The sequence below is a fragment of the Cydia strobilella genome, chromosome 10, assembly GCF_947568885.1.
Source record: "Cydia strobilella chromosome 10, ilCydStro3.1, whole genome shotgun sequence".
In the NCBI taxonomy this organism is placed as follows: domain Eukaryota; kingdom Metazoa; phylum Arthropoda; class Insecta; order Lepidoptera; family Tortricidae; genus Cydia; species Cydia strobilella.
The window spans coordinates 14,126,668-14,153,171 of NC_086050.1; the positions used below are offsets into that span (position 1 = coordinate 14,126,668).

At 39.4% G+C, this 26,504-nt stretch overlaps 2 protein-coding genes across 3 annotated transcripts; both read left to right on the forward strand.

Annotated features, from left to right (window-relative positions):
• The first annotated feature begins 266 nt into the window (after positions 1-266).
• On the forward strand, positions 267-4,967 carry LOC134744784 (U6 snRNA-associated Sm-like protein LSm1). Its single transcript, XM_063678696.1, has 3 exons — positions 267-443; positions 524-708; positions 4,725-4,967. Exons 1-3 carry the CDS (start codon positions 386-388, stop codon positions 4,896-4,898), a joined length of 417 nt encoding a protein of 138 aa, XP_063534766.1. The 5' UTR covers positions 267-385; the 3' UTR covers positions 4,899-4,967.
• A 697-nt stretch (positions 4,968-5,664) lies between these two features.
• On the forward strand, positions 5,665-23,592 carry LOC134745024 (rho GTPase-activating protein 19-like). Of its 2 annotated transcripts, XM_063678993.1 has the most exons (10): positions 5,665-5,999; positions 6,084-6,274; positions 6,755-6,964; positions 7,792-8,000; positions 8,816-8,982; positions 10,505-10,677; positions 14,163-14,308; positions 18,257-18,838; positions 20,482-20,714; positions 21,957-23,592. In XM_063678993.1, the coding sequence occupies exons 1-10, from the start codon at positions 5,887-5,889 to the stop codon at positions 22,486-22,488; spliced, it is 2,556 nt and encodes an 851-aa protein (XP_063535063.1). In that variant the 5' UTR covers positions 5,665-5,886; the 3' UTR covers positions 22,489-23,592. The 2 variants fall into 2 exon arrangements, with proteins under 2 accessions (XP_063535063.1, XP_063535064.1); XM_063678994.1 differs by lacking the exon at positions 18,257-18,838.
• Positions 23,593-26,504: the final 2,912 nt, after the last annotated feature.

Genomic DNA, 26,504 nt, shown 5'->3' on the forward strand with positions numbered 1-26,504 from the left:
CACACTCGTGCGCGAATCGCGACGCGAAGCCGCGAACGCGAGTGTGGAGTCTATGATCGACTGTTAAAATTAAAAAAATAATACGTCTCATGAGGCGTAACACACTGTCGCACCGCACCAAGGCGCATCCATAAGTAAGAGCGAGAAAGCGATATCGCTCTTACTAAGAGTGCGATAGTGTGTTACGATCATTAAATGTCAAAGTGACTTCGCATCCAGGCCATAATTCACATAATTGTAAAAAAAAAATGTCAGTGACACTGACATCGCACCGCATCGCGAAATCGCGATCCGGTTTTTAGGAGTAGAAAAATTATTAGAGGGCTGCAAAAGTTCAATAATTAGTATTTAGTATTATTAGACAAACAATCATTTTCTACCGAAAATGTCGAGTAACGTTAACCCCTTAGCGGGAACGGCGCATTTATTAGATGAACTGGACAGTACGTTCTTTGACTACTATTACTATTGACTACTTATTGTTTTTGCACATTGTTTGTAATTTTTTTCTTGTTCTATGAAGAGAAACTTATGGTCCTTCTTCGGGATGGTCGCACTCTGATTGGATATCTGCGCTGCGTGGACCAGTTCGCGAATCTAGTTCTACATAAAACGATAGAACGAATTCATGTGGGCAAAGAGTATGGTGACATACCCCGAGGAATATTCATCGTAAGGGGGGAAAATGTGGTTCTTCTTGGTGAAATCGTAAGTTGCAATAGTTGACTCCAATATTCTGAATATCTTTACATTCTAGAATCTAGAATTCTACATCAATACCCTTTTAGGGTAACATGTTGTAATGGAACCATTGTACTTAGAGTAAGACCTGTACACCAACATGAGAGCAATAAATATTCTATTCTATTCTATTCCATCTTATTTTCTAATAAGGGTTAGATGGGATAAGACAAACACCGGGGCAAGAGGAACACTTGTAGGGAGTCTCATACTGTTTCTCTTGACCTGAGTAAAATAAACTATGTTTCTCTTACCCCACATGACCTTACTAGTCACTTCTAACTTAACACTTTCTTTAGTGTTACTTCAAGTCACATCAAGTTTTTTTCTTATATTATAAATTAGATTATTATCTCCATTATTACATTTTTGATTGCTTTCTCTACACACTAAAAATACACAGTTTAACATACTAAAGTAGTATTTAGAATTGAAAAAAAGGAAACTTACATCAATTTGAATAAACATTTAGTTTAATTTAAAAGTGGAAAAATTACTGCCTTGGGTGAGACTTGAACTCACGGCCTCTGGATCCAAGTCTCACCCAAGGCAGTAATTTTTCCACTTTTAAATTTATTCTAAGCGTAATAGCATCGATCGCAGACGTTTCTGCTTGTTAAAAATTAACATTTAGTTGATTAAGCAATGTTGTAATTTAAATAAGTATGAGTAGAGCTATTTAAACTAAGTACGGTAAGATTACTGATGTTACTTCAAATTTTTAGGTACCTTCTTCTTGTTAAGGGCTATATAAGGCTCCAAAGCCTATGTATCACTGTAACCATCCCTGATCTATTGTGATTTTAGGTACCTACATTTTACACAGTTGTAGTTAGACCAAGAAAAGTCTGCAGAGATTTTGACAGCATATGCAGTGCCAAGTGTTATGATGGCTAACATGTATGAATTTGCCGCTAGGGGTGCTAGTGTAGATGGTGGTCTTTTCCATAGTTCGAAATGTCAAATGTCACTTGTCACTTCAATGACTGACAGCTGTTCTTTAGTCTTTTGGACCACCATTAACAGAGGTGCCAACTGGTGAGGAAAAAAACGATAGCCCTCATTGCATAGAATTGTGACATTTAAAATAACACCTGCACTGTGTGTGCTGTTAAAATCTCTGCAGACTTTTCTTGGTTTGACTCTACCTACATATTCTTTTTTTTTTTAATGTCTGCCTTAACATTATCTTACCTTGGTAGCAATACAAGATGTACCTGAAGGCACAACATAGAATCAGGATGTGGGGAACTATAAGGAAAAATGAAAATTTTCCTTTCTTGCCAGCATAATCTTATAAATTTCAAATCCTTGACCCATATTTTCAGAAATTATTATTATTACGAGCCTATTGTGTCCCACTGCTGGGCAAAGGCCTCCCCCCTCTTCTTCCACTCCTCCCGGTTTTGAGCTACATCTGGCCAGTCGCTCAAAAAGGAGTCCAAGTTATCCCGCCATCGCCGACGAGGTCTGCCGGATCCCCGGTTTGACTCATGGGGCAGCCACTCTGTGGTTATTTTGGCCCACAAGTCATTCGGCATGCGGCAGACATGACCAGCCCAGTCCCACTTTAACTTGTCCGCTTTCCGAGCTACATCTATTATTTGGGTTTTAGAGCGCAGCGTGGTGTTCCGGATGCGATCCCCGAGTTTCACACCTAATATGCTGCGCTCCATACCCCTCTGACAAACCCCGAGTTTGGACTTCTGAGCTTCCGTCAAAGACCAAGTCTGAGCACCGTAGGTGAGGACTGGAAGTATGCACATGTCCATGAGCCTACGTTTGAGTGATAGAGGTAGGTCTCCCTTCATGAGGTGTTTCATGGACCAATAGCTCTTCCAGGCGTTCTCGGTCCGTCTGTCGACCTCTTTTTCTTGTCGCGCCTGGAAAGAGACTATTTGGCCCAAATAAAGGTATTCATGGACATATGCAATGTGTTCTCCGTTTACCTCAATCCTACGTTTTGTGCTGTTAGTCATGACTTTGGTCTTTGACATATTCATCTTCAGTCCAACCTCGAGGCTTGCGTAGCTAAGGTCTTCTAGCATATGATGTAGCTCGGATGCCGTTGAGGAAAAAAGGACAATGTCATCGGCGAAGCGAAGGTTGGTTAACCTTTTCTCTCCGACAACCAACCCCTTGTCTCCCCAACGCGGCGCAAGCTTCTGGAAGACATGTTCTAATGTGCTGGTGAAAAGTTTCGGCGATAGCGGATCTCCTTGTTTTACTCCCCTTTGCACTTCGAAGGACGGGCCAGAAGATTGTAGTTTTATGGCGGCTGTACTATGTTTGTATACGGTGCTTAGAAGTTTGATGTAACTAGGGGATATTTCTTGGTGACTTAGAGCTGTGAAGATGGCATGGTGTGATATGCTGTCAAACGCTTTTGAATAGTCTACGAAGGCTAAGTAGAGGGGGAGATTATGTTCGTGGCATTTTTCGATAACTTGGTTTAACGTGTGTAGGTGGTCGGTGGTAGACAGGCCAGGGCGGAATCCCGCTTGTTCGGGTGGTTGGTGCAGATCAAGTTGACCCGAAATGCGGTTTTCTATTATTTTTATAAATATTTTATAAAGATGGGATACAAGGCTAATAGGGCGATAGTTGCCTATATCAGCCTTGTCGCCCTTCTTATGCAACAGGATTATGTTCGAATGGCACATATTTTTAGGAAAAGATTGAGTTGCTATAATTTTATTAAATAATTTACAAATGTGAGGAATTAATGATGGCTCCCCAACTCGCAACGCTTCAGTTGTGACGCCATCCTCACCCGCGCTTCTGCTGTACTTCATTTTCCGAAGCGCTAAGTATACCTCATGCTCTGTGATTGGTGGGATGGCGCTGAAACTATCGTCTTCGATTGGTAAATCTTGAGTTCGGAGGGGGTCCGAGTAGAGAGCCTTATAATATTCTGTAGCTATATTCAAAATTGTATTCCTGTCTCCCTGTTTTGTTCCTCTGCTGTCCCTTAAGCTAGTTATCCAGCTTTGCCCCTGAGATGCACCTTTTTTTGCGGCCTTGAGGGACTTGTTTTTTGTTAGGGCTATTTCTACCAGTTTTGTATTATGGTGCCTGATATCTGCACGGATACTACGTTTTACCAATTTATCTTTTTCTCTATATTCTGGGCTATTCGTTGCGAGGTGTAAAGACTGTCTCTCATCTATAAGTTTTAATGTTTTTTCTGTTAGCTTTTTGTGTTTATTTTTAGTTGCTTTTATTTTGTTGCTGGCGTTTCTGATACTATTTACTATATGGTTATACTGACTATCCACGTTATCTTCTTTATGGTTTTCCAATACGTCAAAGTAGTTATTAATTTCTAAATTAAATTTATGTTTGTGCACTATGAGTGTATCTTTATCATGTTTTTGTATTTTAGTTTTTAAAATGAGTTGTTTGCGATAAATCGACTTGTTAAATATTAATTTGGCACGGAGTGGACGATGATCGGAGCTAAATTTTATGTTGTTTATAGTTTGTATGTTTTTGATAATTTGGTTATTAGATGTAATTATATAGTCTATTTCGTTCCTAGTGCGGGAATTCGGCGAATTTTCAGAAATATCCTATAGAAATAACAATTGTTACTGAAAAAATAGTAACATGTGTAAACCACAAGCAGACATTCTGAAAAAGAGTTTTGATATAAATTCCATACACCTATCAAATGACTGTTCTGTTTACGCTAACTCTGCATCAAGTTTGATGTGACAAAATGGGGAAGTGCCATTATAAACATATTTTTTTGTAGTAATTGGATGTTTATGGTGACACTGTCACTAATAAGTCTAAGCAGAGTTAGCTTGGTCAGATTTTACATAATTGTGTCAACTGCAGAGAAATTTGTTTGCAAAGGGATTCAACTATCTCTGCAGCTGACTATACATAGATAATCAATATATGGAAATAACTGAAAATTATCTAGAATAAAAAGTATTCTTTTTATATGACATTCATGTTATTTTTTAAATTTTCAGGATAAAGACAAAGAAGACAACCTCCCACTAACAGAAGTGTCCGTCGATGACATCTTGGATGCTCAAAGAAAGGAACAAGATGCCAAAATAGAACAGCAAAAGTTGCTCTCTAAAGCACTAAAGGAACGAGGACTGAATCTACTGGCGGATCTTGGACATGATGATATGTTTTAATTGTCCATTCCTGTATACCTCCATACTTAAGACTTATTGTTTATAAAATAAATTAGTTATCTTTATTTACTTATATACCTGTTTTGTTCTTTTTTATCCTGATTTTTTTAGTTGCAGTTAATAAAACAGCATGCACATTTTGGCACGGTTTTATCTGTATAATGAAGCAATTTTATTCTGGAAAATGCGATTTCAATTAAAAATTTCAATACTTTGGAAAAAAATGAGTTGCCTCTGTGCTGTGTCTACTTAAAAAAATACGATCCAAATATGAAAATTGCCCGTTTCATGTAAGCTGTTAGACAGATATTACAAGAATAAACTGGCAACATGCAGCGTTTGACAACGGCTTGACCAATCACAAGAGGCGTGTTGACCAATGTTGCCAGTAAAACATTTAAAACACTCAAAAATGTGCAAAATGGAATATCCCTGGATATTACTATGATATAGGTATTTCAAATTGGAAATAAAATTTTAAATTACTATCATATTATTTTGGTTACTTTTATTTATTAGATTTTATTCAAATTTGTTTTAATTGTACATAATATATGTTGGTCAAGCAAATCTTGTTAGTAAATAGCAACAAAGAAAATTATATTCATCCTTTTCTTTTGGGTGCTAGTACTAGTGTAAGAAAGATAGTATGATTCTCTCTGTCTATGTTTGATATGAGAGTCCCTTGACAAACTATATCTGTAAATAAAAATGATAGTACGAACTACGAAATAGTTTCAGAACGTCGTTCCGTTTGGCCGTTGTGACAAACTTGCTTGACGTTTAAAAACAATGAAAACGGGCGCAAATAGAAAGCAAAATAAATTAAAATAATAGCGTATTTAATGTAGAATATGTTAGTTATAAAAAAACAGTTTTTGTACAAAAGATTCCTTTGTAAAATATAAGTGATATTGTGTAAAACATGTGTCAAATTACGATTTTACCCGAGTAGTCTTGTAGACCATGTGCAGTTTAATAAAATAAAATGGGTTCCCCGGACGAATTACTGATAGAAAGACTGCGAAAAGAGAACTTAGATCAATTCTTTACTTTAGTGCGCATGCATCTATCCTTTGTGGTAGACATAAATACAGACGAGTAAGTAGTTAAAAGAAAATATTTTCAACATGTTTTCATCTGAATAATAGCAATTTTTACATTGCACTTTTATGTTTATTCCAGTGTTGATTGTTCAACTGATAAACCAAAGCAATTTAGATGGAATTTTCATAAGAAGATAAAGAATTCGGCACCTAGTTCTAGTCAACAGAGCAATGGCACTGGTGTAAAGATTGGTGCAGAACCAAGCTCTATTACTGAGGATGGTATCCTAAGGCTTACCGAATTGATTGACTTCTTGTCATTGCCAGAAAGTAAGCATATCTAATTTACAATTATAGTTTTTAGGGTTCCGTACCCAAAAACAGGACCCTATTACTAAGACTCCGCTGTCCGTCTGTGTGTTACCAGGCAGTATTTCATGAACCGTGATAGTTAGACAGTTGAAATTTTCACAGATGATGTATTTCTGTTGCCGCTACAACAACAAATGCTAAAAAGTGGGAGTCCGACTTGCACTTGTCCAGTTTTTTTATGCATAACAAATTTTAAATTTTCAACCAATGTATATTAAAAGCAAATAAATAAAAAAATAAAATTCATTTATTTCAGACAATTCGGAATCCATATAAATAAAGCAAATAAGTTTTGTTATTGTAGGAGATTTCCTTAATTTATGTTTTTAACTAATCTTAAATGCAAATTTACAATATTCTAAACTTGCTAGTTTTGTATAATTTCTAAAATCGACCCCTGTTAATGTCAGTTCCTGATCAAAACTTATCGAATTCCAGATGTAACACAAGAAGGCATATTCCGCCGCACGGGCTCCCTCACCAGACAGCAGGAGCTGAAGCAGCTGCTGCTCACTGGCTCAAGCCTCGGGCTGAAAGAAGGCAGGTTCACGGTGCATGACTGTGCATCTGTACTGAAGGGCTTCCTTGCTGAGCTGCCACAGCCGTTACTGATGGATCAGTATTATCAGACTTATTGTACTTTAGCTGGTATGTTCTTCTCAGTTTTTATTGGGCAGTTAGGTTTTAAAAGGCGGGTCCTACTAGAAATTTTTATATAAAGATGAAAAACCGGCCAAGTGCGAGTCGGACTCGCGCACGAAGGGTTCCGTACCATTACGAAAAAAAAACAGCAAAAAAAATCACGTTTGTTGTATGGGAAACATTAATTAATAACAATACATAGTATGAGGAAAATAAACACGACCTCAAACATAGTAGGTAAGTACATAATTTAATTTCACACCTATATTATTATTTTTATTTGCCTATAGCAATAGGCAATGGGTACCAGTCTCAGCCTGTGCTAGATATGTGGCATACGGTATACATATATGCGGTGCTGAATTTTAGCCTGATCCCTATATTGGTATTTATGGAAAAATGCTAACAAAATTGATTTAATTGTATATGACATACTGTCTGCTTAATGAATGCGTAAGTTTCTTATTTCTGTAATTTATTTGTGGTAGTGCTTTTTTCTTAACTTTTTGTTCTTTTTTTTGTGTTGATTATATCATATTATTGTTGTTTTGTTTACAGCGATAAGCTACTGTCTGTTGCTACCTTTATTTACATTGCAAAGCTGTTTTAAAATTTATTTTCTTTTGAGTTGCGATAAAGTATATTTACTTTACTTTCATTGAATGATTATTACTGAATTATTTGGTATGTCAAATTTCTATGTGAATAAAACTATTTTTTTTAATATTCAATACTAATTTGAATTTAGAGAACTAATGAATTTATTCTCTTTCGCAAAGACAACCCTTCATCGTAACAACCCTTTTTAATTATGATTACCATTTTGTCCACAGCCCAATATCCCCCAAACCTTGAAGCATCGGAGCCCAAACTCCTCACAGCCCTACAGCTGTTGCTGCTCCTCCTGGCCCCGCTGCACCGCAACTTTCTACAACGGCTCCTCACCTTGCTCACACTGGTGGCGGACAATGAGGCTTCAAACAGAATGTCACCGGACACACTGGCTACTATGTTCACGCCACACTTACTGTGTCCTAGAAAAGTGAGTACGGCTAACTACCTGATCGTTGACCCTTTAAAAGCACGAAGGCCGACACTCCTCACAGCATTAGAGCGGTTTCGCACTATGTCCGATCCGATCTCCGTCATTTAGGAAAGAAATGAGACGGATCTAGTGCGTAAATTACCATAGAAATAGTTCTACGGCTACTTCGTACCATATTTTCACGGATTCGGGTCGGATTCGGACCGGATTCGGATAGGACGTAGCGCTCCATTGCACAATAATTTTTCTACAGCAGCTTCTTACCCTGCTCACACTGGTGGCAGACAATGAGGCTTCGAACGGAATGAACATTGACTACTATGTTCACGCCACACTTACTGTGCCCAAGAAAAGTCATCATCATTATCATAAGTTAAGAGCTTTGCTAAGAGCAATTGCCAATCCTTTCTTTCCCGAGCCAGTTTTTTGGTTTGCTCGTATGATGCATTCTCTTTTACTTGGCTGAGATATGTGATTGTTGCCTTTCCACTGCCTCTCGTCTTTTCAATTCCAGAATGTTTAGGAAACAGTTGTCGTTTCTTATCAGGTGTCCTAACATCTTGCCTCTCCCATTCCTTATGGTATTTAATAAGCTTCGCCTTTATCCTACCATACTCAAAACCTCTTCATAAAGGTGAGGTGAAGGTGAGGTTCAAGAAAGGTGAGCAGGTCAAACTACTTTGGCCCTTTAAAATACAATTAGGGCCCTGTTATGCTAGAAAATATATTCTTACAGTGGTGTAGCAATATCAAGTGTAAATCTTTGGCCCCTGTATTAAATTACGATTTGAAAGTAATATTTCTGTTTCCAGTTATCGCCGGAAACGTTCCACGCGGACGCGATAGCGCTGTCTCCGTTGATCAGCTTCATGATCCGCCTCTCGGGCCGGCTGTTCCTGGCGCCGCCGCAGCTGGCCACGGACGCGCGCGCATACTTCACGGCGAGAGAAGCGAGGCTCGACGAGAGCGTGTCCGATAAGTAACTACATTTTCTCAAACTTGCAATTAAATGTTCGCATGGCTTACTTCAAATTAGGTCCAGAAATGCTACGATATGTAATAGTACATTATTGTCGAGGCTCGGAAGTAGCTACTTGCTGGCTGAGGATTCGTTTTAAACGGACGACCTTGGGAGTCCGTTTAATGGAATCCGAAGCCAGCTAGTAGCCTTCCAGCCGAGTCATATATAGTGCTTTTCTCAAAAATGGCGCAATAAATACAAATATTTTACAGAAGCAACGTTCTTATGTATATATTTTCACAGAAAAAAGTAATAAGATTTGCTTTGCCGCCGTTTCATTTTTTTATTTAAAAATAGAAGTGTATTTTTCTGCTGAAAATACGCCAACCTATTTGAGACACCTAAATAGTCGCGGTACCAACATTATAATAATAAGAACTGATCATCTGTTTATTGGACCTATGCCTTCATTTGATATGGCCACTTCAAATTTTTAAAAAGTTTGGAACTCGACAAAATGGAATTTGTATGCAACATTGCAGTCCCGAAATCGAGACTGCAATGTTTTAAACTTTTTAATTTTTTGACTGACCATAAACAACGCACTTCGCGACCTACTTTTTAACCGGCAACGTCGACTTTGCCTTCCATTTTTGAGAATAGGAATTTTATACAGCCTTACACGCCTGTAAAGCAACCGTCTTTTGTTTTTACCACCAGCCGCGGCCCGCGCGCCTGGCTGGTTGGTCAGCGACTCCTTCTCGTAACTCATGAGGCCCTGGTACTTGCTCAAGCTAAATTCAATTTCTAGACAGTTTTTTCGCGATGTGGGCCACCGTAGCCTATGTATATTTCATTGCAAGTTTGAGAAAAGTACTATACAAATCTCGACGAGAAACGGGGTTGCCGGCCGTGTATCCCTATCCCCTTCGCCCCTATCGCCTGCAACCCTTCGTTTCCGGGCTCTATAGTAATGTACAGTCGAAGGCAAAAATATCGATCTAGACAAATGGCTCAAAAATATGTGAACACGACTTTATTGTCTAAGGTGTAAGAGCGTACACATATTTTTTAAACTTTGGGAGTGTATATATATTTATGCCCTTGACTGTATTATTTTAACATTCTATTCCCATCGGGTGACCATCGTAATCTTATTATTGAGCCTTCATCATCCGTCTTTCAGCGAGCATGACCAGAACAGTAATTGATAAACATTAAAAATATCAGTGTCTCTCTATTGTCTCTATAACAACAAATAAATATAGTAATATAATTAAGGTTGTAGATACCTATAAAGGTTAAAACGCTTTGTCTCTATAATGATTAAAACACAAACCTCTAATCCGTGGGATGGTATGACGCTCTTAGAGCGTAAGTTTGATTCGCATTTTTCGCAAGTTAAGGATAAAAATGTTGAGATTGAGTGTGAAAGTTCGATCTTACAAAATCGACAAGGATTGTTTCCAAAATACTCTATCTAAACGCATTTTGCATTACGTTTGGTGCTCAGTGTTAAAATATTATATAAAAATTTCAGAACGGCAGCAAACACAGTATACACATTCGTGGACCGAGGTCGAACGGCAGCAGAGAACTTGTCCAACCCTACAGATACGGCTTTAGCGCAGTTATACGCGCATATACAAGCCCTACCTGAGTCTACACACAAACGACGGCTCATCAAACACTTCAACCGGCAGAATGGATATGGTTAGTTGATGCTGATACTATTCTATTTACCATTTTGACGACCGGTCTAGCCTAGTGGGTATTTTCACATACATTTTGTATAGACCGTTACAAAACTGACACCCAAAATTTGTATGAAAAACTGGGGACACTTTTTTTCTTCGTCTAATTCAATAGCACTCGTGATTCTGGGTCTAAACAACCCAAAAGTTGATTGCTTTTCGAAAAAAAATTAAATGGTACCATTTTTTCTGAAAACACCCATGACTCAGGAACAAATACCTGTGTTCATCACACAAATAAATGCCCTTACCGGGATTCGAACCTATGGACTATCGGCTTCACAGGCAGGGTCACTACCCACAAGGCCAGACCGGTCGGCAAAAATGATAAGTTTTCTGTAACATTAAAATTAAACCCACACCAAAACGGAGACTGTATAGGTTCTCAACATTGTTGTTGTGTTCGTGTGTTTGTGCCCACTAATGGTTGTCCCCAATTGTGCCATTTTCAACCAAAAGGGTATTGTCGCTTGTCAGTAAGGCGCTATTTCCATATAGCTTCATTTAGAAATCAACCTTAGCGACAAGCGACAATGTACCTTTTGGTTGAAAACCAGATGGGAAGTTTGTAAGAGTTTAATTTAGTTTTTTTGTTAAGAGGCCTTATTCCTACAAACGAGCGTATTTGGCAAAATGCTTCCTTTTTCATTCAACATTACGACGTAACTATTAGTATTTATTCAAAAACTGTTAACGTTCTCAAATAATCATTTCCTAAACTAGCGGCTGAAATATTTAAAGGGTGCATTTTCTCTTTTTAAACCTAAAATAAATGAGTTTTCCTGGGAGTATTTTTCAAAATTTGCAGTGAGAAGTGTCGTTTCGGTTGCCAATTTTGCAGTAAACAAGAATCATTTGGTCCATGAATGATTACAATTCAATTCACCATATCTTGTACGAGGGGCTGAAATGATTGAAGATCAAAGATTCATTTAAAAAGATTGATAAAATACCTTCCGAAATTTCTTCATTTTTTCGGTGAAAACAGGGTCGCATAATATTTTTTTATCGCAAATTATACTTATATTTTGCCCTCAAAATAATATTATAGCAAACTTTAACTTTATGTGAACCCATAAAAAAAAATCATAACTATAGGACCTATTTTGCCGTAAATTTAAATATTTTTAAAAGACGTATAAATTACGCTGCACGGACGCTCCGCGCTCAGTCTCCGCCGGGCGCGCTTAGGGGACGGACCTGTGCTCGATCGTCAGGCGTTTGTTGCGTTCGTAAACCAGCGAGCTAGTTCCGAGAAATGGTGTATACTGCGATTAGAAAATCTTGATCCTTAGGTGATCAATGTAATCATAGGTACATTTTATAGCGCAAATATTAAATAATTTTTTTGCCTAGGTGATCGGGTCTGTTCAGGGTGCCTAGCCAAGATGCCAACCGTTTAGGTACCTATAGTTTACATTAAAACCAAATCTGTAGCTGGCCTCTGAATGGGTAGTAAAACCGGGTTCCGTATGTCTTTCCCTTTCCAGATGACCAAGGTGCCTAGCCAAGATGCCAACCGTTTAGGTACCTAGAATATAAAACTATGAAAACGGATTATATCGCGTATATTGAATTTATAATACATCCCGACGTTTCGAACTCTTTACAGCGTTCGTGGTCAACGGGTCACCCGTTGACCACGAACGCTGTAAAGAGTTCGAAACATTATAACGAAACACAAAAGTATTATAAATTCAATATACGCGATATAATCCGTTTTCATAGTTTTATTTCATGAGTAACTATCGCGGTAACCGAAGACAATATTATACCTAGAATATAATTTACATTAAAACCAAATCTGTAGCTGGCCTCTAAAATGGGTCGTAGAAACGCGTTCCTTGTGTCTTTCGCTTTCTAGATGACCAGGGTGCCTAGCCAAGATGCCAACCGTTTAGGTACCTATAGTTTACATTAAAACCAAATCTGTAGCTGGCCTCTGGATGGGTAGTAGAAACGGGTTCCGTATGTCTTTCCCTTTCCAGATGACCAAGGTGCCTAGCCAAGATACCAACCGTTTAGGTATCTATAATATAATTTACATTAAAACCAAATCTGTAGCTGGCCTCTAAAATGGGTAGTAGAAACGCGTTCCTTATGTCTTTCGCTTTCCAGATGACCAGGGTGCCTAGCCAAAATGCCAACCGTTTAGGTACCTATAGTTTATATTAAAACCAAATCTGTAGCTGGCCTCTGAATGGGTAGTAGAAACGGGATCCGTATGTCTTTCCCTTTCCAGATGGCCAGGGTGTCCAGCCAAGATACCAACTGTTTACGCTCCGTAGCGAACGAAACGCAACCGTCTCTGTCGCACTAATATGGAAGAGTGATAGAGAGAGATTACCCTATCGTTCGCTGCGGAACGAACGACTGGCATCTTGGCTAGGCACCCAGGTTTAGGTACATATAGTTTACATTAAAACCAAATCTATAGCTGGCTACTGTAATGGGTAATAGAAACGCGTTCCGTATGTGTTTCGCTTTGCAGAGGACCAGGGTGCCTAGCCAAGATGTCAACTGTTTACGCTCCGTAGCGAACGAAACGCAACCGTCTCTGTCGCACTAATATGGAAGAGTGATAGAGAGAGATTACCCTATCGTTCGCTGCGGAACGAACGACTGGCATCTTGGCTAGGCACTCAGGTTTAGGTACCTATTATAGTTTACGTTAAAACCAAATCTATAGCTGGCCACTGTAATGGGTAATAGAAACGCGTTCCGTATGTGTTTCGTTTTGCAGATGACCAGGGTGCCTAGCCAAGATGCCAACCGTTTACGCTCCGTAGCGAACGAATCGCAACCGTCTCTGTCGCACTAATATAGAAGAGTGATAGAGAGAGATTACCCTATCGTTCGCTACGGAACGAACGACTGGCATCTTGGCTAAGTACTCTGATTATCTGGAAAGCAAAACACATACGGAACGCGTTTCTATTACCCATTTCAGAAGCCAGCTGCAGATTTGGTTTTAATGTAAACTATAAGTACCTGAACGGATGGCATCTTGGCTAGGCACCCTGGTCATTTGGAAAGCGAAAGATATACGGAACGCGTTTCTATTACCTATTTCAGAAGCCAGCTGCAGATTTGGTTTTAATGTAAACTATAAGTACCTAAACGGTTGGCATATTGGCTAGGCACCCTGGTCATCTCTGGGTACAAGTATGTATATTTTCTTAACATAATAAACTGAAATTACTACTACCATGCATATAAAATAAAATAATAGAGTGGCTATAACAATAAAAATAATGTTACTTGCTACTGAAATCGACAACGATCAAGATTATTCTTCTCTGCGTTCAAAACGCGTTATAGTTGCCGGCGCTCGCGTTTCGCGCGTCAACGCCATCTATTGAGTGTTATTTCGTGAAATCGATGAACGCTCCAGGGAATAAGGGCTCTTAATAACAAATTATTTATAGTATTTAAATTTTACAGGCACACCAATACAGATCCAAAGAACGGGCAAAGTCGCGGGCTCTAGGAGTTTCGGCGACTCCATCAAGAGACACATTTTCAACAAGGGGCTTCTGAACAAAACGCCCAAGAAAGGATCCGGCTCCACTATCAATTCCATTGAAGAGGTATGTTTTTAACACGTTATAAATATAAATCTACTAAACACTGATTTAAACTTTCACGATTTTTACTCATTATTATTTACAACGACGGGACTTAATCGCGTAAAATAAGTATTAAACCCACCTCCGACGTTTCGAGGACGGCGTTGTCCCCGTGGTTTCGGAGAAGACTGGCTAAAGTTGACATCAACATCTTCTAGGCGCGCGAGTTTTTCGAACTACCCGCACTTGGTCTTGTTTATTAACTTGAAACGTTTTGCGCACTAGGGATGTTACCGGGTCGACACACAACACTCACAATATTCGATTTTTCAACTTTCGATATTTGGTTTCGCTTACACTTACTAATGACTGGGTTCCATGTGGATGAGATCTTAAAACCTTCGTCTCGATTGAAATTTCTATGTTTCTTGATTTCAATGGCTTCACGGATTTTTCTACTATAAAACCCACGATCTGTAGAAAGTATTCTAGGGTTGTGAAGCTCAATCCAGTGGTTTGGCCCTGACTCTAGTAAATGCTCAGCAACAGCAGACTTGTTCACCTGACGGTTCTTGACAGCTGCGATATGTTCCTTAACTCGCTCCGCAATGGTACGTTTCGTTTCCCCGATGTAGGAACTACCACAACTGCAGTCGATCTTGTAAACGCCAGGTGACTGGAACGGGATAACGTCCTTCGGTGACCTCAGGTTTCCTGCAATTTTGGATAAAGGAGTGTATACCGTCTTTATAGAGTACCTCTCAAGTACTGTGCCAACCTTATCCGTTATTCCTTTCACATAAGGTAAAAATGCCGGTTGCCTGGAGACATCAGGACGCTTCACTCTTGCTTTTCGTCTGGGTTGCCACTTTCTCACCTTATACCCGTTCCACCTAAGTACCTCCTGAATATGCGACATCTCGCTCTTTAAATATTCAGGGTCACACAGATCTTGTGCTCTGTTCACCAGCGAGCTGACAACTGATTGTAAGTGTCGGGGATGGTGGTGAGAAAAAGCGCTCAAATACCTATCCGTGTGAGTTGGCTTCCTGTATACAGTATGCGTCAGGGTTCCGTCGACTCGACCAATCACTTTGACATCCAGAAAAGGCAAACTGCGCTGTGATTCCAATTCATACGTGAATCTTATCTTAGGATGAATTGAATTCAAATATTGGAGTAGTTGCTCCACTTCCTGCTTTCCACCTTTCATAACACAGAAAACATCATCAACATATCTCTTCCACAACTTTACTGCCCATGGCTGCAGGTCTATACTGGCTTCGATATGCTCCATCCAGATATTTGCCAAAACCGGTGCTACGGGGCTACCCATGGCCACACCATCGATCTGGAGGTAATGCTTCCCATTATACAAAAAATAGCTACCTTCTAAGCAGTTTCTCAGCAACACCATGACCGACTCCGATATTCCACCATCGCTCAGTTTCCCTCTGACCACTTCAAGGCACTCCTTCACGGGAACATTGGTAAAGAGCGACTCAACGTCGAAACTCACCATGATGTCGTCCGGTTCCAGCGTTATACCCTTGAGAATGTCTATAAAGTGACGAGAATCCTTCACAAAAGATGGCGTCCCACCTACAAGCGGTTCGAGGAAGATGTCTTCAATCGTTTGTACAAACCTAAGATTGTACAACCACCTAAATTGTACGGATTGCCGAAGGTACATAAAACGAACGTGCCTTTGCGGCCTATCGTAAGTCAAATCTCATCTCCTACTTACGATCTTGCGAAGCATGTTGCGTCGGTATTGCAACCGCTTGTAGGTGGGACGCCATCTTTTGTGAAGGATTCTCGTCACTTTATAGACATTCTCAAGGGTATAACGCTGGAACCGGACGACATCATGGTGAGTTTCGACGTTGAGTCGCTCTTTACCAATGTTCCCGTGAAGGAGTGCCTTGAAGTGGTCAGAGGGAAACTGAGCGATGGTGGAATATCGGAGTCGGTCATGGTGTTGCTGAGAAACTGCTAAGAAGGTAGCTATTTTTTGTATAATGGGAAGCATTACCTCCAGATCGATGGTGTGGCCATGGGTAGCCCTGTAGCACCGGTTTTGGCAAATATCTGGATGGAGCATATCGAAGCCAGTATAGACCTGCAGCCATGGGCAGTAAAGTTGTGGAAGAGATATGTTGATGATGTTTTCTGTGTTATGAAAGGTGGAAAGCAGGAAGTGGAGCAACTACTCCAATATTTGAATTCAATTCATCCTAAGATAAGATTCACGTATGAATTGGAATCACAGCGCAGTTTGCCTTTTCTGGATGTCAAAGTGATTGGTCGAGTCGACGGAACCCTGACGCATACTGTATACAGGAAGCCAACTCACACGGATAGGTATTTGAGCGCTTTTTCTCACCACCATCCCCGACACTTACAATCAGTTGTCAGCTCGCTGGTGAACAGAGCACAAGATCTGTGTGACCCTGAATATTTAAAGAGCGAGATGTCGCATATTCAGGAGGTACTTAGGTGGAACGGGTATAAGGTGAGAAAGTGGCAACCCAGACGAAAAGCAAGAGTGAAGCGTCCTGATGTCTCCAGGCAACCGGCATTTTTACCTTATGTGAAAGGAATAACGGATAAGGTTGGCACAGTACTTGAGAGGTACTCTATAAAGACGGTATACACTCCTTTATCCAAAATTGCAGGAAACCTGAGGTCACCGAAGGACGTTATCCCGTTCCAGTCACCTGGCGTTTACAAGATCGACTGCAGTTGTGGTAGTTCCTACATCGGGGAAACGAAACGTACCATTGCGGAGCGAGTTAAGGAACATATCGCAGCTGTCAAGAACCGTCAGGTGAACAAGTCTGCTGTTGCTGAGCATTTACTAGAGTCAGGGCCAAACCACTGGATTGAGCTTCACAACCCTAGAATACTTTCTACAGATCGTGGGTTTTATAGTAGAAAAATCCGTGAAGCCATTGAAATCAAGAAACATAGAAATTTCAATCGAGACGAAGGTTTTAAGATCTCATCCACATGGAACCCAGTCATTAGTAAGTGTAAGCGAAACCAAATATCGAAAGTTGAAAAATCGAATATTGTGAGTGTTGTGTGTCGACCCGGTAACATCCCTAGTGCGCAAAACGTTTCAAGTTAATAAACAAGACCAAGTGCGGGTAGTTCGAAAAACTCGCGCGCCTAGAAGATGTTGATGTCAACTTTAGCCAGTCTTCTCCGAGACCACGGGGACAACGCCGTCCTCGAAACGTCGGAGGTGGGTTTAATACTTATTTTACGCGATTAAGTCCCGTCGTTGTAAATAATAATAAATCTACTAATTTAGATATCATGCGTCTCGCTCGCGTCAATATATGTACGGACAAGTACGAGCGAAATTCACGATAACTGAATGACATCATTTAGATGCCATTCCGAATAGGACTGTAAGTCGATAAATGAGACGTCACTATCGCATTCGCGGTTATCACACTAATGCGGTGTGTATGAGCGTGACAGCGCTATGTGCGTATATAGCGACGTCCTGCTCGCACACTAGAGTGATGTGCGAATTCACATCCAATGTAAAGACCAAATAATATTATTATTATAACGAAAAAAAAATGTGTTTTCCATTGAATTAATCATGCGTTTTTCGAATTTTTGGGAGCCTATACGTACTATGTACAGTCAGAAAAAACTATTAGCCTAGCAGTCCTGCGTACATTTTTATATGCAAAGGTGCTAAGCTAATCGTTTTGCTGACTGTACATGTATCATCAGCATCCTTTGCTTTTGTTTTGTCAATAATAACTGTTTAAATTGATATTCAAAAAAGTAAAATGACTAAATAGAGTTGAAATAACTTAAATATTATACAACTTTTTTGATTATCGAACTACTAACATAGTGTGTTCGCATTGTGATTCATCCCTCTATCTCTCTCTCTAACTTTCCGTCCATAACCCGCATCTCTAACGCATGCCTTATTTCCAGAAAAAGAAACGCCTTGACGACAAAAACGAAATCTTACATAAGAACATCGTTCTTAAGAACCTGGTCCATAAAATTGCCAGTTCCGAATCACTAGATGATGATGATTACGATTCGGACGCTAGCAATGAAAGCACTTTATCCGAAGGAGCTATTAGTAGAAGAAGGAAAACAAGTCCCAAATTTGTATCGGAGCCGAATTTAAGCATGATAGATTGCGAAGAAACACCTAAAAATACTAAGAAAGCTTCTAGACTATTCCGTTCAAAATTACTATCCGCATCTCAGAATATAAACAAGAAATACCAAAAGCGAAACACAGTTATAAAAGGCACACCAACCTCATGCGTCTCATGTTTCGATGAGCAAGATTCAGAAAACGACTTGTCATACGACAGTCCGATCAAAGAAACTCCAAAGAAAAGGCCTAACGAAGAATTCCGGTTGCACTATTTGACAAGCACACCGGGCATAGCGGAGGCGCCTATTATAGAAGACTGTGCCACGCCTTATACAGTTAACTTTAGACGGGCTTCGATGTCTCCAATAACGAAATCTACGCAGAAACTGTCAAAGGCTATGCAGGTTTGTTTGCATGACTAACATCATTGTTTAATGTTTTTTATAACCTGCTTGAAATTTAAAGTACTTGAACCTCTAGTGATAAATCTTTACACAAACTAATCGAAATTAAACCTTATGTCAATGGCAGACAGTCTTAATTAGCTTAAGATGTTTTTTCTCTATTCCTGGCTGTTTCTTAATCATTATGTCCGTGTTTGTTACTGACTTCTTAATCTTCTCAAAGTTCTTATGTTTCTTTGTCATTCATAGCGTCATAACTATGTTTGCATTGTGTTCAATATTAACTTTTGCAGCCTTATTATAGAATAAAGTTAAAAACGTACTCAGAAAGTCCTTTGGACCATCGCAGGACATCATTTAACCTCTTGTCTGTCATACACAGAAGGATCATGAGGGAATTTTTAATCAAATTTTTAGGGTTCCGTAGCCAAATGGCAAAAAACGGAACCCTTATAGATTCGTCATGTCTGTCTGTCTGTCTGTCTGTCCGTCCGTATGTCACAGCCACTTTTCTCTGAAACTATAAGAACTATACTGTTGAAACTTGGTAAGTAGATGTATTCTGTGAACCGCATTAAGATTTTCACATAAAAAAAACAATAAATTTTGGGGACTCCCCATACTTGGAACTGAAACTCAAAAAAATGATGTTGAGGTTTCTAATATCATTTTTTTCTAAACTGAATAATTTGCGCGAGAGACACTTCCATAGTGGTAAAATGTGTCCCCTCACCCCCTGTAACTTCTAAAATAAGAGAATGATAAAACTGAAAAAAATATATGATGTACAAATACCATGCAAACTTCCACCGAAAATTGGTTTGAACGAGATCTAGTAAGTAGTTTTTTTAAATACGTCATAAAGCGTAAACCGCAATTTACCTTTCACTCACGTTTCACATATAAAGTTTATGTCATGTACGAAACCCTCGGTGCTCGAGTCCGACTCGCACTTGGCCGGTTTTTTTTTGTCTACACAGCACCACCGAGATTAGATTCCACACACATCTCGGTGTAATATGTATCACGTTATAGCAGTCAGTGCAGCGAGTTAAGTCACTTGCGTCGATGCTTCAATCATTTGTCGATTTTTTTCGCAAATCTCTTTCGAGTGCTATTAGATATATGACGTTATTCATAAATTCGCTAAAAACCTCAATTAGCTATAAATCGCTTGTTTTAATCTGTCATTTTGACTTATGTACCAATTTGTAAGAAAGGGATAAAACATAAAATAACTAAATTAGACTTGTAGTTTTATGAATAAGGGGGTAAGTCAGTACTCGGGAAATGACATACATATACTGAGTGAGCTGAAAAACCGGACAAGTGCGAGTCAGACTCGCCCACCGAGGGTTCCGTACTTTTTAGTATTTATTCTTATAGTGACAACAGAAATACATTATCTGTGAAAAATTTCAACTGTCTAGCTATCACGGTTGATGAGATACAGCCTGGTGACAGACAGACGGACAGAGGAGTCTTAGTAATAGGGTCTCGTTTTTACCCTTTGGGTACGGAACCCCAAAAATCGAATGTTACGTTACAGCTACGCCTCCAACGATGCGTCACAAACAAGATTGAAGATCAGTCAACAGTTTTACCACCTTTTGACTATACCATCATTACTTATACTGTTACAGGAGTCTATAATGACGCCGCGGTCGCGCAAGCCGCTCATCATCACGTGCGAGCAGCGAGACGCGGCGTGCGAGCGAGACGCCGCGTGCCAGCGAGACGCCGCGTGCGAGCGAGGCAGCGGTACGGCGCGGGAACGGGACGCGGCGAGTGAGAGTGCGCTCGGGTTAGCGAGGGACAATGACAGCGATTTTGTGTCGTCGGATGATGACACGAGGTCTACGTTCTCTTGTGAAAGGTAAGACGTTTCGGCTGCACCGTTTGTGGCTTAAGTAATGTGGCCGACCACATTCAAAATTGGCTTTAATGTACGATTTCCACCGACCGGGGTTGGTCGGAGCGCATTTCAACCGGCCGCAAGCCGGTCGGCTGCTCGCGGACGCGGACGGCTCCGGACAGACTCCATTGACATTCTAAAGTGCCCGGCCCGACTCCAGCGGGTCGGTGGGAATCTTACTTAATGGTCTTAGGCCAAGCGCGCACTACGGTTTTAATTTTTGAATCGCCCTGTAATACATATTTTTTTTGTCGTATATACTAACATATAAACACATACGTTCTGCGACAAAATTATCGCACGACAAAAATATCTTAGTGCGCGCTTGGCCTTAAGTGTTTTTTCCCTTAAAAATTACCTTGAGGTGTTTTGTTTTGATTTTTATGACTCCAATTATCCATGCTCCACTGACGGTCGAAATAATTAGCAGATGGCGCCAGCATAGCTTGCCCTGTCAATCCTTAGAATTTAGAATTGTGTAAAAAAATTGTTTTTTTAATGCCCTGGATGCCAGCCCTTTAAGCCAAATCTCATAGAAAAAGGGGCAAGCTATGATGGCGCCATCTCTGCAAACCTTTGACAGTTGCTAACCCCATTCGGTTTTTCTGAATGAAAGATTTTGATCAACACCATGTTTCTTTTAGTTCTACACTCATAATCTCTTATGAATATAGCCCTATTTATTATCAGTTAAAACGATAAGCATTTATACTCTCTGATATACATATTTTGAATCATTTTAGATCTAACAGAATCTTTACAGCGTTTGACCTTAAAAAAATCAGTAGCAAACATGTTACTTCTTTCACTTCTTTGTCATGTAAGAACTTTGTCAGGTTTTCGAACTTTTTACGAAGCAAGGTTTACTTTTTACTTGACTACGAAAAAAATCAAAAGGAAGCGTTGAGTATGATGTCACAAACACTCAGTATAATGATATTGCTCATTGTGATTAATAACGTGTCCATGGATCTGGAGCACAGTATAGTGGCCCCGACAAGACGAGTAAAGCGAAGCGCAAGAGCACTACCTACCTTTTCTCGATGTACTTGGTCGTTTTTTTGAACCCTCATAACTTGGATTTGGATTATATGTATAAACAAAATTCTCCATGTGACGGTAGCGATTCATAGATTTAAAATAAAAAGAAGATAAAAAAACATAGTTATTATTTTTAACATTTTGACTTGTATATCATTGCAGATCAATCACATCAATACCCCGTTCTAGAACGTTCGACGGTCGCTCCCTGTCCGCCGGCGACATCAGCCCGCACACACACGCCACGTGCTTCCTCCGCCACCCCCGACCCATCATCGACGACCTCAACGCCACGCTAGAGCCCCCAAGGATAACACTCACTCAAGAGCGAGCCCGGTCCCTCACGGACCCTTTCCGTGACTACCTCCTTAGCAGATCGGTGCTCACCGCGACCCCTGTCGACTTGTCCATACTCAACACTTCCAAAGATAAAGAAGAAATATCGGACTCCCTCCTGTATTGCCTCGACGGCAACGTTCCTTCGGATCTCACCTCGTCGATCGGGAATCTGGCCGTGAATAATGAATCACTTCGATCTCCCCTGAAAAATGTGAATGGAGTCGCCGAGAGTCTGAATAGAAAACGGGCCAGTTCGCTAGTTTATAAAGATGAAGAAGTCGGTGTAAAGAAGGCGCTGGTTGAAAAAGAGAATGTTGGCGAAGCGGTTTATGAAATCAGAGAAACTGATCTCTAGATAATTTTAAATGTAATTGCCAAAGAATGTTAGCATTGTGATAAAACAGAGTTAGTTTTGTTAACTAAGATTCAGAATACCGAAAGTGCCTTTTATGGAGAGGCGCTAGTTTTTCTAAAGTCTCTACGAGGCTGATAGCCGTCAACGTATGTGTAAATACGACAGTATTTTAGCGCTCCTTTTTAAAATACCTTTATTTTGCTTTTCTCTTTACCTGATTCATGATATACCTGGTTAGAACATGTTGTGTAAGTACTTCAAGGATTTTTGTGTCCGGATGTAATATTTTTGAAATCCGGTATAACAAGAATCTGATAAATAGGTAAAGCTGTTAAATCTTACCTCTAGTAGCCATTTGTAAAATGGGGTATTTTAGAAACGAGCGTTTTTTTTGCATTCAACTGTACTTACATGTTTGTATTTAACTTTTATTTAGCTGTATACGAAATTAAACTTTCTCATAACACTACTATCGTCACAATAAAAATATCTCTTGGCTATATTTTATTTGTTTATAATTTTATACTTAAAAAAATAGTTCTGTTTCTTCTCTAATTTCGTTATATGGATATCCGTATATTTGTATCTTCTTATGAATCGTTACTGATAACAATGCCAAATTATTATTTTAGTTATAACTATAACTTTTATTTTTTTACCACTACACATGCGAGTGAGATATAAAAAATTGGTCATAGTTTGAAAACGTTTGAAAAAAATTCAGCATACATGTTTTCAAAAATTCCTGATTTCGTCATCGTACTTAACTTTAATGATCACATTTTAATTTTACCATTTTGTTGTAAAACTATTTTTTTTTTCGGAATAAGGTAGGTATATTGAGAATCAGGTAAAACGAAAATCTGCTGTTTTGGAAAAATCTTTTCACCGGTATCTGGTGTAATACATCACACGCAACAACTATGCTCTGACAAAATTTGCAATAAAGTCGTATACATTGTAATTAAATATTTAAAAATAATTACAAGACATGATCTGGTTTGTATCTCACTCTTCTTAAGAAATGTTATTAATTTATTTATTAGTCAGCCATAGATTAAAAAAAATAAAAATGACCATAAGACCTTTTTCTATAGTAATGTAGCAAGCTATGTATTTAAACATACAAATTGAATATTGTAAGTCAATATAACTTGTATATTTTAGTTAAATTGTTGTTTTATTACCTATTTATGAAATTATATTATACTTAGCATTATTAAGTATGCTATGTATACACATTATTGTGATAACGAAGAATTTACGAGCTTGGTGGTGGGGGGAACGCACAACGTGGTGAAAATATGAACTTTCGTGGGATGACATCTTCATACTATTTGGCAGCTGCCAACTGTCATATAAGCCATTGCTTATGGCCTAGGCAGGGGTGCGAAACTCCTAGCTTCGGGCAAACTCGGCTCCGTTCGGCTCAGCATTGCTCCGAGCAATTATTAGGGTTGGCACAACTTGACGTCCCTTTGCGTGCAGATAAGATAATGACTTGAATTTTGACAACCCTAAATAGCCGAAAGGGATAGTGCCATATATTAGAAAGGGACAGCATGATTCGACCCTGAACCACTGTCAAACTTCGGTTTTGTAGGAAGTTTCCTTTCTAGACGGTAGTACTATTGTCGTCAAGCTCACTATACTTATTAACCTATCGAATGAGCTGATGCCTTTACTGAATGAGCTGATGCCTTTACTGATACTGGAAAAACGATATGTAAACATACTGCATACCTATACGAGGCCTGGACGTTAGTGAGATGACGATAATTCATTGCTGGTGTCCTACTTTGTTACCTACGTATAACATGAGTTAAACCTGATTATCCATCTGGTTACTTGGGCTTCATAGTCGCCTCCAACCTCCCCTTATAGCGACCCCTTTCCGCACACTAAGTTTACCTTAAGTTCATATGATGAGTGGTTACACTTTCTCGTAACTACAATGTGTTCTATAATTCTAAATTACTAATATCTTGGGACGAAACCCTTCGTATAATTATGATTGAACTTCACTTACATTAGCCATGAACAATTCCCTCGGATCACTGTTGACACTCTGAATACTGATATCACAATGAATGTTAGTCACAATCTACAATAGACACCTCCTTATTCTAATAACACCATTAGAAACTCCTTGAATAGATCCTAAAGCAAATATCACTCTTGCCGTAGCTTTGTTCGCACACAACCTCCTTTTCTTACTGTCGTTCGCGCGTATACCCTCTTGTTTTACCCTTAAAAATCACAACAACCTAGAAGCGGTTATTTCACTTAAACGTGATTACGAGCGCCATCTACTCCATGACGTTGGCAGCTATTAGCCGATTCGCGATATTCGCGACACTCGCGCCCCGCAGGAAAAAGCTACTCTTTTAATTGAAGTTAGATGCCAATAGGCAAACATGTAAATAAATCAACAATTAGATGATAATTGAAACACCAATAAGATTGAGTTGATGATAAGAACACTAATGTGAATTATAATGTATTTTAGCCGTTCAATCTCGAACTGCCTCTCTCGGCTTTTGCGCTGTGAATTGGTATGGCCTGAGATTTCGTATAATTTCTGATGACGTTGTAGAAATGCGCTGAGGCACGCCGTTTCTGAGACTGATCTGATTGTTCATCTGTATTTTTGCTGAGCTGATAAAGAATCCCTGAGACTGGTCTGAGCATTCATCAATGTTTGTGCTGAGCTGATTAATAACAGGATACTGGGACTGGTCTGAGCATTCATCAATGTTTTGTGCTGAGCTGATTAATAATATGATCCTGGGACTGGTTTGAGCATTCATTAATAGTGTTAAACTGATTGAAAGCAGAATTCTGAGATTGGTGTGAGCGTTTATTGATGTCTGAGTTGAGCTGAGTAGGATCACGGCTGCGGTTTGTCATCTCTGATCCGTTACTGGTCTACCTATGACCAATGGTATTACTCACACTCTAGCGCGTTCTGTTCCAGATTGCTTCGAGCAGTCCTTAGTTACAATCTAGTTCACGAGAAAGATACAGCGTCATGCGACCTAATATGTCAGAGAGTGGCCACGCAATTTGATATCAATCATCGGTGTTGTTAGACTGTGAGAACTCCGTTCGCGATATATTTTATCTATGACTACCATCTGTGATGTAATATGCTGCTTTGCTCTTATGATATCGTTAACATCTTATTTCACTACTTCAAGTGTCACAACTTTTACTACAGCAGACGTAAACATAATGACCAGCATAATTTGCGTGTATAATTAAACAACTGCAACTTTATTAAACACCGCGTCAACCGCGTGATCGAACTGAACCCACGTTTTTATAAGCACTGATAGTTATTACACAGACAAATGCGACCGTCTTATCCGACCGGGAAGTGTATGTAACCTAAGTTCCCACTTCTCTTTACTGAATACTACTGGCAGTAATCTACTATGTCAAGTATTTTAATCTATTCGCTTATCTATTATACCTAAGTAATTGACATATCCATCTCTGGGTGTACCTACTTCATATCCGGTAGCCCTCCCAATCCAAGGAAGAAACACGCTATTCTCATATGATCACAAATCAGAATGTAAAATAGAACCTATCTACAACTCACAAGAGCCACATTCTTTTTTTTATTTTTATTAAGCTAAGCTAAGGATTATCAACCGACTTGCCAAATCAGGCTGTTATTTCGGACTGTCAAATCCAAAACAAGTGATGTGATGTCAGTTCATTCTGATTTATTGTGGCCAAAATAACTGCGGTTTTCATTTCTCTAATCATTTTCTGGTGCTTTTATTTTTCGCCTGGTGTGAGATAATCTGGTTTAAATAAGTTGGTACAGTCAAATCGTCAGCCTCTATTAGGTCTAAAAGCCATCAATGCATTTAACCTAAGCTACACTCAAATAATTTAAACTAAGTACCTACATTATTTTTAATTAATTACAAAACCTGTAAACAACTCTTTTTTACTGCGTTCCATCCCCGTGTACATAATCAGTCATGCTAAGGACCGTAGAA

Coding starts and splice junctions, on each gene's coding strand:
- LOC134744784 (XM_063678696.1), top strand. CDS start 386: ATGTCGAGTAACGTTAACCCCTTAGCGGGAACGGCGCATTTATTAGAT. Junction 444..523: donor TTTATTAGATGAACTGGACA/GTACGTTCTTTG, acceptor TGTTCTATGAAG/AGAAACTTATGGTCCTTCTT. Junction 709..4,724: donor TGGTTCTTCTTGGTGAAATC/GTAAGTTGCAAT, acceptor TTAAATTTTCAG/GATAAAGACAAAGAAGACAA.
- LOC134745024 (XM_063678993.1), top strand. CDS start 5,887: ATGGGTTCCCCGGACGAATTACTGATAGAAAGACTGCGAAAAGAGAAC. Junction 6,275..6,754: donor CTTCTTGTCATTGCCAGAAA/GTAAGCATATCT, acceptor ATCGAATTCCAG/ATGTAACACAAGAAGGCATA. Junction 10,678..14,162: donor CAACCGGCAGAATGGATATG/GTTAGTTGATGC, acceptor TAAATTTTACAG/GCACACCAATACAGATCCAA.